The 17463-nt window shown below is 44.4% G+C and overlaps 1 protein-coding gene across 1 annotated transcript in view; it reads left to right on the top strand.

Moving 5' to 3' along the window:
• The window catches only part of TASOR2 (transcription activation suppressor family member 2), a 72321-nt gene that overhangs the window by 45804 nt on the left and 9054 nt on the right, over positions 1–17463 (top strand). The window contains exons 18-20 of the mRNA XM_077758411.1: positions 2774–3623; positions 5247–5682; positions 9778–13635. Coding sequence (XP_077614537.1) covers positions 2774–3623; positions 5247–5682; positions 9778–13635 — 5144 coding nt within the window. The remainder of the gene's footprint in view (positions 1–2773; positions 3624–5246; positions 5683–9777; positions 13636–17463) is intronic.

Genomic DNA, 17463 nt, shown 5'->3' with positions numbered 1-17463 from the left:
GTGGGACCTCAGAAGATACTGTTTTGTTGAGGTGAAGGTATTCTGGATAAGTTTGTTTTTTTCCTGAGTTTCTGTAATAGTTTTATGACTGAAGGGGTTTTTTTTTGTTTTTGGGGTTTTTTTTTTTTTTTAAACTGAGTGAAGAATCTTTAAAAGCTCGTCATATCATTCTAACACCCAGTGTTGCCGTTTTGACACCCATACACACCACATATAAACTCTGCTCGTCTCCTGAGCACTCATCACGAGGCCGTCTCCCACCCTTCCATACTTCCCTCCACTGTTTCTTGGCATGTCCCTGCCCCGCCAGTACCCAGGCACCCCTGACACGTCACACTGATTTCTGCTCGTGTGCCATTCCCATGTGCCAGGCCAGATCTACTCTGCTAGGTCCTGCCTACACTGTGAGGCCTTCCCTGCTGCTCTGAGCTTAACTGAGTTTTCTTTCCTTTGCTTTTGAGTTTTTGAGAACATTGTGGAATCAAATTCATACTGTTTTCTAATCATTTGATGTGTCTTGGTCTTGTCTTTCCAATGAATTTATAACATTATGAGTATAGACAGGTATATAAATCCCTTGTATGCTTAACTGTGTCATTTGGATTATTTGTGCCAAATTGGCTCTCAGATATTTGTAGACTGATCAATTAATGGGAGGAATACAGTTGGGTATTGGCAGAAAAGTGAGCCCAGGAAACGAAAAGTTTTTAAAACATGTAGTTGAAAACAGGCTGATTTGCATTGTAAATGCCCATATTTATATTGTATAGCCACATCCCAAGGTAAAATTTTAAGATTACCACCTTTAAAATAATCTTTTATTTATTCTACTTTCTTTTGTTTCTTGATCACCTATACTCATTGGTTTCATGTCTTTTGCTTGAAGTATCAGAATTTAAGAAGGCTCATTTTGTTACTGAAACTAATGCTTTTTTGCCCTTTTTTAAGTTTTTAATACAATTTTTATTTATTGAACTCTTTAGTATATATTTCATTTGGTGTTATTTGCATTTCTTAAAAGATATTATCAGTATTCTGTATTTGAGAACATCTAACAAGTCAGTAATCAAATGATTTACCTGAGACTACACATATTTCTTAAACTGAATCCTTTTTCTTAACTTTGGTACAGTGTTCTTTGTATCAGGCCTTACTCTTAACTGATGTCCTATAATACTAGCAAAGATAAGATGAAATTAGTATGAATAAACGCATCAGGTCACAAAATGGATTTCATGTTTCCAGTATATCCATGGGGTTAATGAGATGATTCTCTGCTTTTGGGTCATTTTCTTCCACCGGATCCCCTTGGGTTTTGCTATTTTACATAAAAAATGGACAGTGGTTTTTATTTTTATCCTTCCCACTGTACACACAAACCCTTCTCATTCTGTTTGATGACCTCACAGGCCAGCATTTTCTTCTCTTTAAATGGATTGGTTATGGGTCTCCTGGGCGGCTCAGTCAGTCGAGCGTCCAGCTTCAGCTCAGGTCGTGATCTCGCACTTCACGGGTTCAAGCCCCACATCAGGCTCGCTGCTGTCCGCGCAGTCTGCGTCAGATCCTCTGTTCTCCTCTCTTTGCCCCTCCCCTGCTTGCACTTTGTCTAAATAAATAAAACATTTTAAAAAACAGATTAATCATTGGCCTTTGCAGGCAGGTCAGTAATTCATTTCAGACCTGCTGCTGCCATTATGAAGAAGAGCACATGGCTTTCTTATCCCTGCACCTGCCGCAGGGAATCACTCCCTAGCGTTGTTGTGAACTTTGTCCTTTGGGGCAACCACATAAGAAGGCTGAATTAATACCCTGTGAATACATGGAAACTGCTGTAGACGGTCGGTTTTCTGGTTAAAGGCAAATGGGTAGATGTGATTATCAGACAAGGAGATTTGCAGACATGCAGACAGAGAGGAAATGTTTTCAGTGCAGAAATTAAAGTTTTAAAAGGTGATAAAATTGGTGATTTTGAATGAATACTCTTATGACTTTCCTGTTTTTTTTATTTATATCAGTACATATTATAATTAAACATCAATATGATTCGAAGTCGTCCCTAGTTTGGGGCACCTGGTGGCTCAGTCGGTTAAGTGTCCGACTTTTGGTTTAGGCTCAGGTCATGATCTCAAGGTTCATTTGATTGAGCCCTGCATCAGACTCTACTGACTGCACCAGGCTTCGTTGGAATTCTCTCTCTCTGCCTCTGTCCCGCTCACACGCTCTCTCTCCCTACCTCCCTCTTTCTTGCTCTTTCAAAATAAATAAATACTTTTTTTTAAGTCATCTCTAGTTTGAACTTATGTGATTTCTCTAATGAAGCACTTGTTAAGGGAAGTGATTTCTAAAAGTATGCTAACATACTATAATATACACTTCAAATTTAGAAAGTCTTCTCGCTAGATTGTAAGCTCTCGAGGGCAGGACTCTTGTTCTCTTTTTTATTCTTGTTCTTTTTCCTCTGCGTATTTCTTCAGCTAGGTGGTATGCCTTGTGTGTCGATTGGTATGTAATGTTTCTGAAAGGTGATTTCTTTTTAAATCAGTATGCACATTCCTTAAGACTTGTTCTTGTGGTAAATGTGTTACAATAGAACTGATAGTTGGAAGAAACCTGTCTGACAGTAAAATTTTAATATATAATCTGTGTAACCTATCTAGAGGTTTTTCTTGAATATACTGACTAATCATTGATTTTCACTAAATCATAATAATAGAGCAGAGAATTAAAATATATAGAAATCAAATGTTCTATGTCTTTTTCTTTTATGCTGAAGCAAAAGAAGAAACTGGTTCACAGCTTCAATCGGAAAACTCGTCAGTTGGTCAAGAGGATGTTGGCATAAATGCAGCTCAGCCAGAAAGCATCTCAGTGGCTCAGAAAGATCTGCCTGAAAACTCCATTGTCAACTGCGACTCTCAGGCCCTAAATATGTTAGCTGACCTAGCGTTAAGTGCTGTTACTTCTGCTACACCGCCACCCGAGCCCAGAAGCTTCCCCTGCTCCTCCGAATTGCCACAAGATGATGCTTTGTTTTCTAAAGAACATTCTCTGCACGGTACATCTGATCATGAATATCACAGAGGAGTTAAAAGTCAGAAAGGCGGACTGTTCCCGAAACCCTCCTCTGAGAGGAAGAGTCCTCCAACATCAGACTCTGCTGTCAGCCAAGAGGAAGAGAGAGCTCTTGGCAGCGAGGTCCCTGTGGGAGCCTCACCAGCACTTCCCGAGGAGACACTAGAAACTTCTGAGGCAAGCCAGAGCACTTCCGTTGCCGTGGAACATTCCTATGCCCAGCATCTGCAGCAGAGAGGAGTCCCAAGCCCTGCCTTCGCCAAGAATGGCACCAAAGGCCCTGAGGCAGGGACCCCCGTGGGGAAAGTCATGCCTTTCCGGCATCAGCAGAGCACCTCCTCTCTGCAGAATCTGTCGGAGGACCCGCCACCCAAGTGCAGGAGCCAACCGGTGTCCTCCGACCCCAAAGACTTCCAGGGCTCTCACACTGTGCTCAGCTGTGACGGCTCCGTCAAGGTCACATTCCAATGTGAAACAGAGTATGTATTCAGCCTAGACAGCAAGTACACCAACAACCCGCTGGAGAAAACTGTAGTAAGAGCGCTGCATGGGTAAGTGGGAGTGACACTCGATGAAAATGGACGTAACTTTGATGTTGAGATCAACATTGAAGGAAGGGATACTTGTGCCAGACTTTGGGGAAAGAGAAAGAATGGTACTGTGTGTAACTCCAGTAACTTAGGAATATCAGGCAGTTGTGTTTACTGCCAGTTAAGAAAATGGGGCTGGTTTTGCCACTGTTGGTGGTCACGTGGAGCCCTTTTACAAGCTAACTTCAGCCCTGTGAGCAGCTTCCCATTTTAAGATGCTCCCACATAAGCCTCTGTGGTCTTTGAATTACAGTATTTCGATGATATCTTAATGTAAAATAGTGAGATATTATAGAAATAATGCTTTAAAGACAATCCCATAAGAAATGTTTCAAATAATTACTTCTGGCTTATTAGGTTGGTCAGGTTCTGAGTGAGCAATTTTACATGGGGTGGTTCTGTCAATCTAAGGGGTCAGAGCATCAGGCAGTAACAGAGCAGCTGAAAGCACGGGCTTTGGAGTATAGACTAACCTAGGTTTTAATCTAGGCTCTCCGATTTACCAATTAGCTTCTGGGACCTGGGGGTTCCTGTTCTTTGGGACAGCGTGTGTCAGTCTTTATTCTGTACATGACTCCACTAGGGGTCTCACCAGGGTGCAGAGTCGGACTCCAGTCTCTGGGGTGCAGTCCAAGAGTCTGCATTTCTGACGAATTTCCAGTTGGGGTAGGGGAGCATCAGTGGCAGCCCGTGGGCAGTGCTTTTAAGTATTTAATGTTAGTGGTGGCTGCAAGCCAGATTGTTACATACATTAAGGTTTCGCACATTGACTGACACGTACTAATAAATGGTGCTGGTTGCTAGTTGTGAGGACCATTAGCTGTATGAAATGGCATTCAGCTTCCTATTAATGGAATATTTCACATGTGAGCAACTAAACTGTATCAGACTTGTTTCCCTGCTCTGGTTACGAGCTCACATTCGAGCTCACATCATCTGTAGGAGCATACACTTAACGTTCCCATCTACTGATGAGAGGTGCTTCTTAGCCTTCATCCTGCCGGGCAAATGGCCAGAAGTGTTTTCTCCTCTTTCGGTTTCAGGAGAGTTTCTGGAATATAATCTAAAAATAATGTCGTTCTGCTGAATTGCCCACAGAGAATTTTAACCTTCAGACTTTCCCAAGTATTAGAAGAGAAACACAAAAATAGGAATGTGTTGGCCAGACTTCTGCTAGATGAGGATTGGGGTAGTTGCTGGCGCCATTTTCACGCAATGGGTATATTGTGTCCAAAGAGTTGGAGTGGTATGAAAGAGAAGTCTTAGACTGGGAGTCTGGAGACCTCTGTTCCAGTCGTGGTTCTGCTTAAGGCTTCTGTGATATCTGAAGACGTCACTTTTCAAAGCTCCGATTTTCAGTTCCCTTTTCTTCCTCTATAAAATGAATGGGTCAGATCCATTGTAACTATTTGTTCAGTCAGCTTCATTTTTATCTTATCTGAGTGTTTGATATCTGTGTATTTTTAAAATAAAAATGAACAGATTTAAAACTAAGATTCAAATGAAGGCACTTATATAGATAAGACAGTAACTAAAATCACCATTTTTGATGACTTTTTACATGTTTTTTCCTTAAAATCGCAGGCCCTGGAACACTGACTTGCCTGATAACGTGGAAGAAGTGAAGCTTTTACTTCACATGTGGGTAGCTCTGTTTTATAGTGGTCAGAACAAAGTTATGCGGTCATCTCGAAAAGTGGTGGAGCACAGGAACCCTGCAAAATATGTGTCTCTAAATAGCACATTAGAATCGTTGGAATTCAGTGAACTTGAGGAGGCCTCCGGCGTGGAGAGGTGTCCTGCAGACCCTTTGTTGGAGGCGAACGAATCTCCCAGAGGTCCTGCTGCCGACGTGTCCTTCCCAGACACCGACTCCTTGCTTCCCTTCATTAAACCTAAACCACCACCTACAAGAGGCTTGAAGCTCTGGGTACGGGATGAACAGAAAGAGACTTTTGCAGCAGAGGGTCTTCCAGATGGCCCAGAAAGCCAGAATTTCATCTATTATTGTAATAATAAGGTATGTACTGATGTCATTTTTGAAGAAACTTCGTTTTTCTCTCAATATGTAAAATCACATTCAAGACATCTCATTGGTTTCTTGTAAGAAGGTGCATTGTCTGTGTAAAGGATTAATAAGCCAGACACTTAGTTTCCAGAAGTACTGCTCTAGATTGTCTGCAGGTGGGGCTTGTCTGCTTCCTGATTGAAGAAGCAGAAGTGGAAAAAAGACCATGGAGGCCAGATGGGCCAGGGGGCCAGATGGGTGAGGGCGCCAGGTGGCTCAGGGGGCCAGGTGGCTCAGGGCAGCTGTGATTGTGGCACTTTTTAGTTATATAGTTTGGGACAAATTACTGGTTTTCTCCCAGCATACTCTCTCATCTTTTAAAATGGGTAATATCTGTTCTGTCTTAGAATAGTTTTGAAGGACCAGATGCAATAATAAATGTTAGAGATCTTTGAAAAGCCTTAAACTGAAATGAAATATGTTAAAGATCATTCTGGAAAACAAATGCTGGCACCGTATATGTGATGCCACTTCCCCGTGGGTCTGTCAGTAACTGTTTGCAGATAAGGAAAATACACTGTGATTCATCCCACTGTTCTCCACTGACGCCCCACAAGGCCAGAGGTCATGTGTTAACTGGGGCAAGTAAACAAGTTGCAGCAAAATTCTAAGTAAATGGCTTCACAAAATATATGCCCTTTTAAGTTTTCGACCTTGGTCTATTCCAGAATAATTTTGCACACGTTTGGGCACCTACAGTGCCTGTCTTAACACTGAGCAGGCAGCGTGTCCGTATCTGGGGTTACTTGGGGATTTGTGCATCCAGGGAGACTCGGAGAGCCTGTGTCTCCAGGTGCTCCTGTCATCGAAATGGCTACGGGCGAGGTAGCGGTCTAATAAGCCTTTAGCTCACATTAGCTCATTTTCCTGCAGCCCAGTGAGGTAAGGACCACTCCACCCCATCTTCCAGAGGAGGAAACTAAGGCACAGAGAAGTGTGCCAGTTGCCCGAAGTCACACAGTAAATTGTTAAGCCTTGATTCAAAGCTAGGCGTCTAGATACTTTTCATATGCTGTGTGCACGTGTGTACGTACATATGTGTGTTTATGTGTATGTGCATACATACATATGCGGGATTTGTTTTTTTCCCCAAGGATGGGTTTTATAAATTTCATCTGATTCTCAAAGAGACACATAAAACCCAGTTAAGAATTTCTACCTAAGGTGTGCCTGGGTGGCTCAGTTAAGTGTCTTAACTTTTTTTTTTTTAATTTATTTTTGAGAGCAGGGGTGGGGCAGAGAGAGGAGAGTGAGAATCCAAAACAATGCTTTGCATTGTCAGCACAGAGCCCAATGTGGGGCTCGAACTCACAAAACCATGAGCCCACGACCTAAGCCCAGATCAAGAGTTGGATGCTTAACTGACTGAGCCGCCCAGGTGCGCGCTCCCCCCCCCTTTTTAAAGTTTATTTATTTATTTTGAGAGAGAGAGAAGAAGCATCTGACTCTTTTTAAATTTTATTTATTTACATTTTTTAATTTACATCCAAATTAGTTAGCATGTAGTGCAATAAAATAATTTTGGGAGTAGATTCCAGTGATTCATCCCCTATTTATCACACCCCATTATCCAACAACTTTCATCCCAACAAGTGTCTTCCTTAACTGCCCTCACCCATGTAGCCCATCCCTTGACCCTCAACCCCTCCAGCAACTCTCAGTTCTATTTAAGAGGCTCTTATGTTTTGTCCCCCTCATTGTTTTTATATTATTTTTGCTTCCCTTCCCTTATGTTCATCTGTTTTGTATCTTAAATTCTTCATATGAGGGAAGTCATAAGATATTTGTCTTTCTCTAACTGACTAATTTCACTCAGCTTAATACCCTCTAGTTCCATCTGGAAGCGTCTGACTCTTGATTTTGGCTCCAGTCATGATCTCGTGGCTCATGAGATCAAACCACGCTCCAGGCTCCATGCTTCAGCACAGAGACTGCTTGGGATTCTCTCCCTCACCCTCTGCCCCTTCCCCACTTACTCGCTCTCTCAAAATAATAAACTTTTAAAAATTTTCTATTAAAAAAAAATAGAATCTCTACCTTAGAATGAGAAGATAAACTTAGAAAGCCTTGGATTACTGCCTAATAAAGTAGTTTTTTTGTGGTAACCTGTAATCAGCTTTCGTTATTACTAACTCTAGGAATGATTTTTTTTTTTCATGCAATAGACTATTAAGAAATAGAAAGAGCATTAAAATTAATGATGCCTGACAATTTCTGTAGCTACAAAGATTTTTTTCATCATCTTCTTGGCTACCCCACTTCTACTTTACAGTTGCACACACTCCTGCCGTCCGCTGCCTGACTCCACACATGGCAGAACTTGGCTGTGCCTTAGGCATTAGAAACCAATATAAACGTAGGGAAATGATTGCAATTGTGTTTCACTAAGCCCATGGGCATGTTGTAATTTGAGACTCTGGCCAAACCTTACCAGCCACAGCATGATTGAAGGGTCATGGGAAAGTTTTCAGAATGACTCTTACCATCAAGGTTTGTGTGCTTTGTGTCTGGCCAGTAATGTCCTCTTGAAACTCTGAGACTCAGCTCCACCTTGCCATTTCTGTGGGTCAGTATCTCTCTTTGGTTAAGACAGGAAATCTTTTTAACAAGATTTAAAACACAGGTTGTGACTTCCCGCACGATCACCTCAGGATGTGGCAGGAAATATGCGATATAGTATTCCAAAAATTACAGGCTTGTGGTCAGCTGTGACTAGTCTGCTGTACCGTATTCTGGGCAAGACCATGCTTCAACCTTTAAGCAAAACAAAACAACCTGTTGATGAAGTCTTCAAAATTGTCCAGAGGTATTCTGCTAATGTTTAACCTAAGGCCTTCCTGCTGCTATTTAAAGCAGTCCCTTTGTTGATGCAAATTGTGTAGTGTTTTCTCTTGTTCTGTTAAATTTTTTTTTTTTAACATTTATTCATTTTTGAGAGAGACAGACAGAGCATGATGAGCAGGGGAGGGGCAGAGAGGAGGGAGACACAGAATCCCAAGCAGGCTCCAGGCTCTGAGCTGTCAGCACAGAGCCTGACGCAGGGCTCAAACTCACAAACCGCGAAATCAAGACCTGAGCTGAAGTTGGACGCTTAACCGACTGAGCCCCCCCCAGGCGCCCCCCTCTTGTTCTGTTGAATAGGAGGTACTCTTATGAGAGCTCATCTCCAGTTACAAGCGAAGAAGGTAGCTAAGGGGTCAGGGATCTTTATTTACCAGAACAGAGATTGACATCTTGGGAAAACTGCTAATTGGGATATTCTTGAGAGCTTGTTTGGAGGTTCTAGCAGGGGAGCGCAGCTACTTGTATACCCTTGACCGAGGAACGGTCCTCCTCTAGCGGGGAAGGTCCTCCTCTTCGACCGAGCGCGCAGCTTCGGGAGGGACGCACATGGAGCGGTGAGGGAGGAAGGGGACACCCGCCTAGCCAGCCAGATCAGCTGAATCAACCCTGGCGATCAATGGGGTGACAGATGTCGCAGCCAGATCGCCCTCACATCCTAATTGGGATATTCTTAATACAGGAGAGCATAATTTTATTGTTTCCTCCTGGGAAAGTTCCAGATGACTGTATTTTATAGGCTCATTGAAGGCTGGTGTTTAAAATACGTTATTTTTTGCTTTAGAAACTACCTTCTAATCTTACTAAAAACACTTCAAATTGAGTACTTTTTTCCCTGCTGCATTTCTGAGGTAAGTGCTGCTGTTTAGCACACAGGCTGCATTGTCACGTCTCCACACTGTCACCAGTCTGGCCACTTACTTTCCCAGAAGTCAGTTTAAAAAAGGCTGTGCAGTTAAAGGTTTGGAGCTATCATTGGTGTGTATATTTAAAGAAAAAAATCCTGTTTAGGGCTGTGGTAAGTCTACCTATAAAGGGAGCAGTTTGCATGGTCTCTACCCTGTGACATTCTGAAAGAGTGGAAGATCCAAAAAAACAAAAAGAACAAATTGGAATCAATCCTCTGTCATTTCCTTCTTCCCCAGATGCAAAATGGAAAAGCATCCATTTGATTCTCGTTTTTTGTGTTTGCTCTTGTCATTTTAGGTAACTGGGGAGAAAGCCAAAGAAGATTCATCAGATAAACTAGAGACTTCTAATCTCGTGCTTTCTAGTATTGGAAGTACCCAAACTAACAGGCCATCTATTCCTGATGAAGATAAAGCCCTTGAGCCACATGAGAGCAGAAGGGTGACTTCTGATGATACTGTCACACAAGCCCCACTCACCACGACTTATGAAGGGATCAGCAGTCAGTCGGTGATTTGTCAGAAGTCTGTGTACAGAGCCCTGGAAAGCAAAGCTGATAGTTTTCATGCAACAGTGCAAACAAAAACAGATATCTTACAGGCCCATGTCCAGAATGGCAGCCCCATAAACCAGGAACGTCAGCCTTCATTGGAGAGGAAGGATGATACGGGATATGTGATGGTTAATCTGGAACCAGTTTCTTTCACTTTTGAAAAAAATAGCTATGTACCGGTACAGACAGAAGTCATAAATAGAACCGACCAACCTACAGCCTTCAATACGGAGTCGATTAAACAGGTACCACCTGCTACAAGTCTTAGACATCCTGTGTCTGCGTTTGAAAAAGCACAAACAGAAGGCCTTAGGGACGTTGCCTCTTTAGCAGTGTCCAGACAGAACGGCACTAAGCATCTGTGCGCCGCCTCTGTCAGTGGGGAGACACTTGTCAAAGAAGTGTGTTCACTACGGAAAGAGACTCCTGTTGCAGGCTTGTCGTCGCCATCTGAGAATTCACTGGTAGCAGAGGCGCTGTCGTTAGTTAGAAGTTCTAATTATTCATTACCCAAAGAAGAAATGAAAGTCTCTCAAGAATTTTTCTTGCAGACTCCGAGTCTCTTTGGCATATCTTCAGAAGAGATCGTCGAGCCGTCCCAGGTTGAAGAGGTGGTCGTGGCACCAGCCTCTGCCACTTTGGAGAAAGGTTTTTCACATGACTACATTCCATCGACGGGTAATACAGTCGATAGCACCTCAGAACTGACAGATAACAAGAGTGGCCTCCAGAGTGAAAATGGGAGTTTTGAGTCTTTTAATTCAGCATTTACCCAACCAAGCAGTGTCTCTCTGAATAGAGAGGAGGCCAGCCTAGAATTCTCAGAGGAGGATTCCGACATTGACCTCACACTCACGATATCACCGCCAACGAGCCCCAGAGAAGAAATGCCGGCTGGAGGACTGGAGCTGCGGCAGGAGGCCTCGGCATCAAATGCAGAACTTCCTGACGTGACTGACGAAGTAATCGAGCCAGAAGAGGTGACCTTCATAGAAAACAGAGAAGTGAATTCTGCTAACTGTACATCCATGTATCCTGCAGTGTCCTTGAAATCATTAGAAAATGAGAGAAAGGGTGATAATTTACAAACAGTCACCTTAATACTTTCCAAAGAAACATGTGCTCTTGAGATTGCAGAGGAGGTTAATGTCCCCTCAGACTTTCCCTTCGGTTCATTGATTGAAGAAGTGTCACCAGCTTCTAGTCCTGACCCCCAGGTGCCAGTTGAAGGAACACAGCCTTGTCAAGCTGTGTCTCTGTGTAGTTTAAAACTTGCTGATACACAGTGTGAGAAAAGTGACAGATTCTCCCAGGTCGAGTCAGGAGATTCAGCCGTCACAGAGAAAGAAGACCCTTTTGTCAGTCCTGCCTGTCCAGTGGAACGAGGTAGCTTATTGGGAGTACAACCGATGCGGCTTTCTGCTGGGCTGCCTCACCCAGGAAGAAAAGATGGCTGTTTGAGCCTTCCTAGTAGGGCAGCTGAGGAAGTCGTCCCAAGGGAGCACAGTGAGGGTTTCTCTTGCTCAGAAAAGGTGCCGTGCTATGATACGGGCTTGAGCCAGCCTCCCTCAGCTGCCCAATATGGAGATGACTTCAAGCTTTCTCCAGAAAAATTGGTAACATCAGGAAATCCACTGCAGCCGCTTAGCATACAGAACAGGAATTCGGACTTCAGTCATATGGTCTTGGAGACCTGGGAGCCTCCATTTAGCCCTAGAAAGATGGTTGAAAGTAAGTCTTCAGCTGACACACCTGTTTCTGCAGCCGCTCCAAGTGCTGTAGCAAATGTGTCGCTGAAACAGGAGACGAGCCCTAAAAGCATGGAGGGGGGGAATCTCTTTAGCAGCGATTTGAAGACAGATGAAGGCATTTCCATCCACGCCCGGTCCTCGAGCTCCGGTTCGGTTGGCGGAGCTGATACCACACAGACAGACAGGCACTCGGAGCTCCCCAGACTTGCCTTTCCCTCACGTGGCGCTGCTGCCTTCCCGCACTGTTCAACACCCACAAACGTAGAGATGGGCTTTCAAACTCAGGAAATAGCCGTAGTCAGAATGGCCAGTTTGCTTAAGAATAGTGACACTAAGGCCAGGTTCCGTGAAAAAGTCACAGATCTAGGAGGTGTGGGCCCTCAGCGGAACACCACATCTCCAGAAGAAGACAGACCAAAAACAATTGACGTGCTGCAAGACGGGTCAGTGTCTGAAACAAAAGATGTGCTGAATGCCGGGCTTTCTCCCCCACATTTACATACTGATTCTTACCATAAAACAGCAGTCACTAGTGCAAATACCAGTAGAGGGCCTTGCGCTTCCTTTGTTCCCCAGTCTTACGCCCCTTTTATTTGTGGGGTCTCTGAAGAGCAGATGGCAAGTAAGGGTTCTGGTGAGGGGCTCAGAGCAAAGGAGGACTTGAGGACCCTGAGCGGAGATGTGGATATCAGTGTGAATTCTGACATCTGTTACGAGCCACTTTCCGGAGAGTCAGATCAAGACTCTTGTGGTGAGTGTAGAAATCCCAAATCAGAGGTGGGGGGTTCCTGCACTGTGCCATGTAGTCACACCAAGAAAGAAGATGCTTCAAAAGATGAGTATGACTCTTTCCTGAGCCTGAGTAATAGTGACCATGAAGAGCGGGGCTACTGCAGGCAGGCGTCAGGGCTGGAGACAGGCCTTCCTCCCAGGCACAGGCTCGGGGGATTCAAGAAAGAAGACCAGTGTGTGCCCTCTTTCATCCAGATCCGAGACCTCCACGGCGTCCTCAGGACTTATGCTAATTTCACCATAACTAAGGAGCTCAAAGAGACCGCGAGAACCTTGCACAGCCTGAATAGGCACCCCGGTCTCCTGGCAAAGCGTGGCTTGCTCGGCTCCTGGACAGACGCCTGGCAGGTGGCAGGTGGCCTTACCCAGCACACTTTAGATCTGGAGTATCTGCGTTTTGCACATAAGCTAAAACAAATCGTAAAGAACAGAGATTCTCACCATTCTGCCTTTACCGCCACTGTCTTTCCAAAGGAGCCCCCTCTCCAGATCGCCGCGGGAGCCCCCCCTCTGACAAAAGTATCTGACACCCCAGCTCCGCACCCTGCGTCCCGAAGCAGAAGTCCCCTTGTGGTAACGGTGGTTCTCTCAGACCCTGGACAGCAGAGTCTGCGCGGGAGAGGCCACACGCACAGCGGTTTGGACAGTTCCTGCTTCTGGAAGGAGAGATATTGCCGCGGTGGAAATCATCTTACAAACTCCGAAAGGAATCACACTGTTCCATTCCACCTCAATAAACTGAAATACAACACCACTTTGAAAGAATCCCGGAATGATATTTCACTTATTCTCAATGAATATGCCGAATTCAACAAGGTGATGATGAATAGCAACCCAGTCATTTTTCCAGAAAAAGAGTCAAGTGCAGCTTGTAGAGAAGCCACCCCTCAAGAGCTGTATTCCCCTCTCCCGCGGGCAGCTTCCTACGAGGACATGATCACAGACCTGTGCACCAGCCTGCACATCAAGCTGAAGAACGTGGTGAAAGAGGCCTGCAAGAGTCCCTTCCTGTTCTACCTCGTCGAGACTGAAGACCAGTCATTCTTTGTCAGAATGAAGGTGAGGTGCCCGCTGTGTCTTGGGGTGTGTATTCTTCTGTTTGCCACCTAACTTTATTTTACAGGTGATAAATGTAGCGTTCTTGCCTTTGGAAAGAAATCAGGACATGAAGGGGCCTCACTGCTCAGTCTTTACTGCATCTGCCACTCGTGCTCCATCTGAACATTCCATCATGTTCCAGAATTAATGCAGTGACTGATTTTCACACCAAAGAGTTACCACCGCTTATTTTCATACCAAAAATACTACCTTTCAGATGTGAGCACAGACCTATTCCAGAGGGAAAATTTGGACTTAAAAGAAAGTAAATACCTATGTTCCTCCAAAAATTGAGGGGGATCTCTTTTGGTTTGGGAAGTTTTTGTTTTTTAATTTTTTTATTATTATTTTTATTTTTGAGACAAAGACAGAGACACAGCACCAGTGGGGAGGAGCAGAGAGAGGGGGAGTCACAGATTCCAAAGCAGGCTCAAACTGAGATCATGACCTGAACTGAAGTCAGATGCTTAACCGACTGAACCATCTAGACACCCCTGTTTTTTAATGTTTATTTTTGAGAGAACAGAAGATGGGGAGGGGCAGTGAGAGACAGGGACAGAGGATTCGAAGCAGGCTCTGCACTGTCAGCCCAGAGCTCGACTTGAGGTTTAAGCTCGTGAACCATGACATCAGGACCTGAGCCCAAGTCTGACTGACACTCAACTGACTGAGACATCCAGGCGCCCCTGGGACGTATTTTGTAAGCATTAGGATGACCGATGTTCTAATGAGAACATGGTCCGTAAGTTTGAATGCTGTAACCACGGTGAGGGTCTAAGGCCGTGGGAGCTAGAGTCTGTCTGAATTCACTGTTAGCTTCCTCATTCTACCCTCACAGGTCGCTTCTTTTCTGTTTGGGGAAAAGACTTTTCTCTTTAACTTTTAAAATGTAATTTCAAATTTACGCAAAGGTGACAGAAATGGTACCCTTCCCCTCGACACCCCACTGTTAACATTGCTGGACCATTTGAAAACATGTCACACACATGGTGTCCCTCTGCCCCTGAATGCTAGGTGTGTGTCCCCTTCCGAGTGGGAGGTAGAGGTGATGCCAGGGAGGCCCTTGCGGGTGTCCACGCTGTGTGCCCGTCCACTCCACAGACCCGCCACCGGTCCAGCATCACGAGTCACCTTTGCTGTCGTGTCTTGTTCGGTTTCCATCAATCTTAAGTAGTTCCTGTCATTTCTTACCTTTTGTGACCTTGACAGCCTTGAAGACTGCAGGCCAGTTAGGTTGGTTTCCTGTTGTTTCCTTGTGATTTATGCATTTTAGGCAAAAGTACCCACATACTGGTGATCCCTGTGTGCCATGTAGGGAGGCCCGCCTCGTGAGTTTTCCCTGTTCCTCTGTATTCATTTTTGTCACTTGGTTAGGATGGTTTCTGCCGGGTTTCTCCAGTGTAAAGTTCATAATGTGCTGTAATTATCGATGAGTGGGGAGATAGGATAGAACATAGAAACCTCTGAGGCCTGATCAGACTCTCACTCTCCAGGTGTACTCTTGGCTGGCGCCGCCTGCCTGGACAGTCACTACTCTGATGCTTGCCAGTGACGGCTCGAGTTCCTCCTTCCTTGCATGTTAACCAGCGGGCGTTCCGCTCTAGTGCACAACCTTCCCCCCTCTCCCACGTGGACCCACCTTCCACATTACTTTCCTTAGAGTTAGCATCCAGTCCTCGTTCTTTTTTTCATCATGATAAGTGTTCCTTTTGATCCCCATCCTGCTCACCCACCTCCCGGTAACTGTGAGCTGTCTGTGGTTAAGAGTCTGTTTCCTGGTTTGTGTGTGGGTCTTTCTTTTTTTTTTTTCTTCTTCCTTTGCTCGTTTGTTTTTTATTTTTCATTTATTTTTGAGAGAAAGACAGAGCAGGAGCAGGGGAGGGGCAGAGAGGGAGGGAGACACAGAATCCGAAGCAGGCTCCAGGCTCCAAGCTGTCAGCACAGAGCCTGATGTGGGGCTTGAACCCACGAACCAGGAGAACATGACCTGAGCCAAATTCGGACACTCAGCTGACTGAGCCCCAGGCACCCCTTTGCTCATTTGTTTCTTAAATTCCACATATGAGTAAGATCCTATGATATTTGTCTTTTACTGACTGACTTCGCTTAGCATTCTAGTCTCAAGCTCCATCCACACCACTGCAAATGGCCAGATTTCATTCTTTTTTATGGCTGAGTAATATCCCTGTGTGTGTACACACACACACACACACACCCCATCTTCTTTATCCATTCATCTGTTGATGGACCCTTAGGCTGCTTCCATAGTTTGGTTACTATTGTGAATAATGCTGCAGTAAACATAAGGGCGCATGTATCCCTTTAGATTAGTGCTCTTGTTATTTGAGGGGTAAATACCCACTAGTGGAGTTACTGGATCATATGGAATGGAATCTATTTTTAACTTTTTGAGGACCCTCCGCATTGTTTTCCAGAGTGGCTGCAACCAGTTTGCATTCCCACCCACAGTGCACAAAGGGTCTCCTTTCCCCACTTCCTTGTCAGCACCTGTCGTTCTTGTCATTTAGATGCTAGCCCTTCTGACAGGCATGAGGTGGTACCGCATTGTAGTTTCGATTTGCATTTCCCTAGTGATGAGTGATGTTGAGCATCTTTTTGTGTGTCGGCCGTCTGCATGTTGGTTGTCTTTGGAAGAATGTTCTCATATTCTGCCCATTTTTAATTGGATTTGGTTTTTGGGTATCGAGTTTTAGTTCTTTACATGTTTTGGGTAGTAACCCTTTATCAGATATGTCATTTGGAAATATCTTCTCCCATTCTGTAGGCTGCCTTTTAGTTTTGTTGATTGTTTCCTTCACTATGCAGAAGATTTTTATCTTTTTTTTAATTTTTTTTTTTTAATTTTAGAGAGAGCATGAGTAGGGAAGGGGAGAGAGAGAGAGGAAGAGGGAGAGAGGGAGGGAAGGAGGGAAAGTCTTAAGCAGGCTCTACATTCAGCACAGAGCCTGATGTGTGGGGCTCGATCCCACAACCCTGGGATCATGCCCTGAGCCGAACTCAAGAGTCAGATTGTCAACAGACTGAGCCACCCAGGTCCCAGAAGCTTTTTATCTTGATGAGGTCTCAGTAGTTCATTTTTGCTTTTGTCTCCCGTGCCTGAGGACACATATCTAAAGAGAAGTTGCTGTGGCCATTCTCAGATTATTGCCTGTGTTCTCTGTAGGAGTTTTATCATTTTAAGCCCCACATTTACATCTTTAATCCATTTTGGGTTGAATTTTGTGTATGGTGTAAGAAAGTGGTCCAGTTTTCCCAACACCATTTGTTTGAAGAGACTTTTTTCCATTGAATATTAGCTCCTGCTTTGTCGAAGATTAATGGACCATATAATTGTTGGTTCATTTCTGGGTTTTCTGTTTTGTTCTCTTTTTATGCCAATACCATACTGTTTTAATTTCTTCTGTTCTGTAACGTAACTTGAAATCCAGAACTGTGATGCTTCCAGATTTGTCTTTTCCAAGATCACTTTGGCTATTCGAGGCCTTTCGTGGTTCCATACAGATTTTAGGATTGTTTATTCTAGTTCTCTGAAAACTGCTGTTGCTATTTTGATAGGGATTGCATTAAATGTGTACATGGCTTTGGGTAGTGTGGACATTTGAATAGTATTTGTTTTGGTCCTTCGTTATTTATGGTCGTGCTCAGATTGTCCCAGACCCGGCCAGTGAGAGTCCTTTTAAGCTGGCTTCTGTGTCCTTGGATCCATTCTTCCTTTGTGACACAGCTTGATGTCACAGGTTACTTCATAGATTCCTTGCCCTCCCCCCC

This window comes from Crocuta crocuta, unplaced genomic scaffold, assembly GCF_008692635.1.
Source record: "Crocuta crocuta isolate KB4526 unplaced genomic scaffold, BGI_CrCroc_1.0 scaffold32, whole genome shotgun sequence".
NCBI lineage: Eukaryota > Metazoa > Chordata > Mammalia > Carnivora > Hyaenidae > Crocuta > Crocuta crocuta.
The sequence above is the reverse complement of the archived record's forward strand: the minus strand, read 5'-3'. Positions and strand labels throughout refer to the sequence as shown.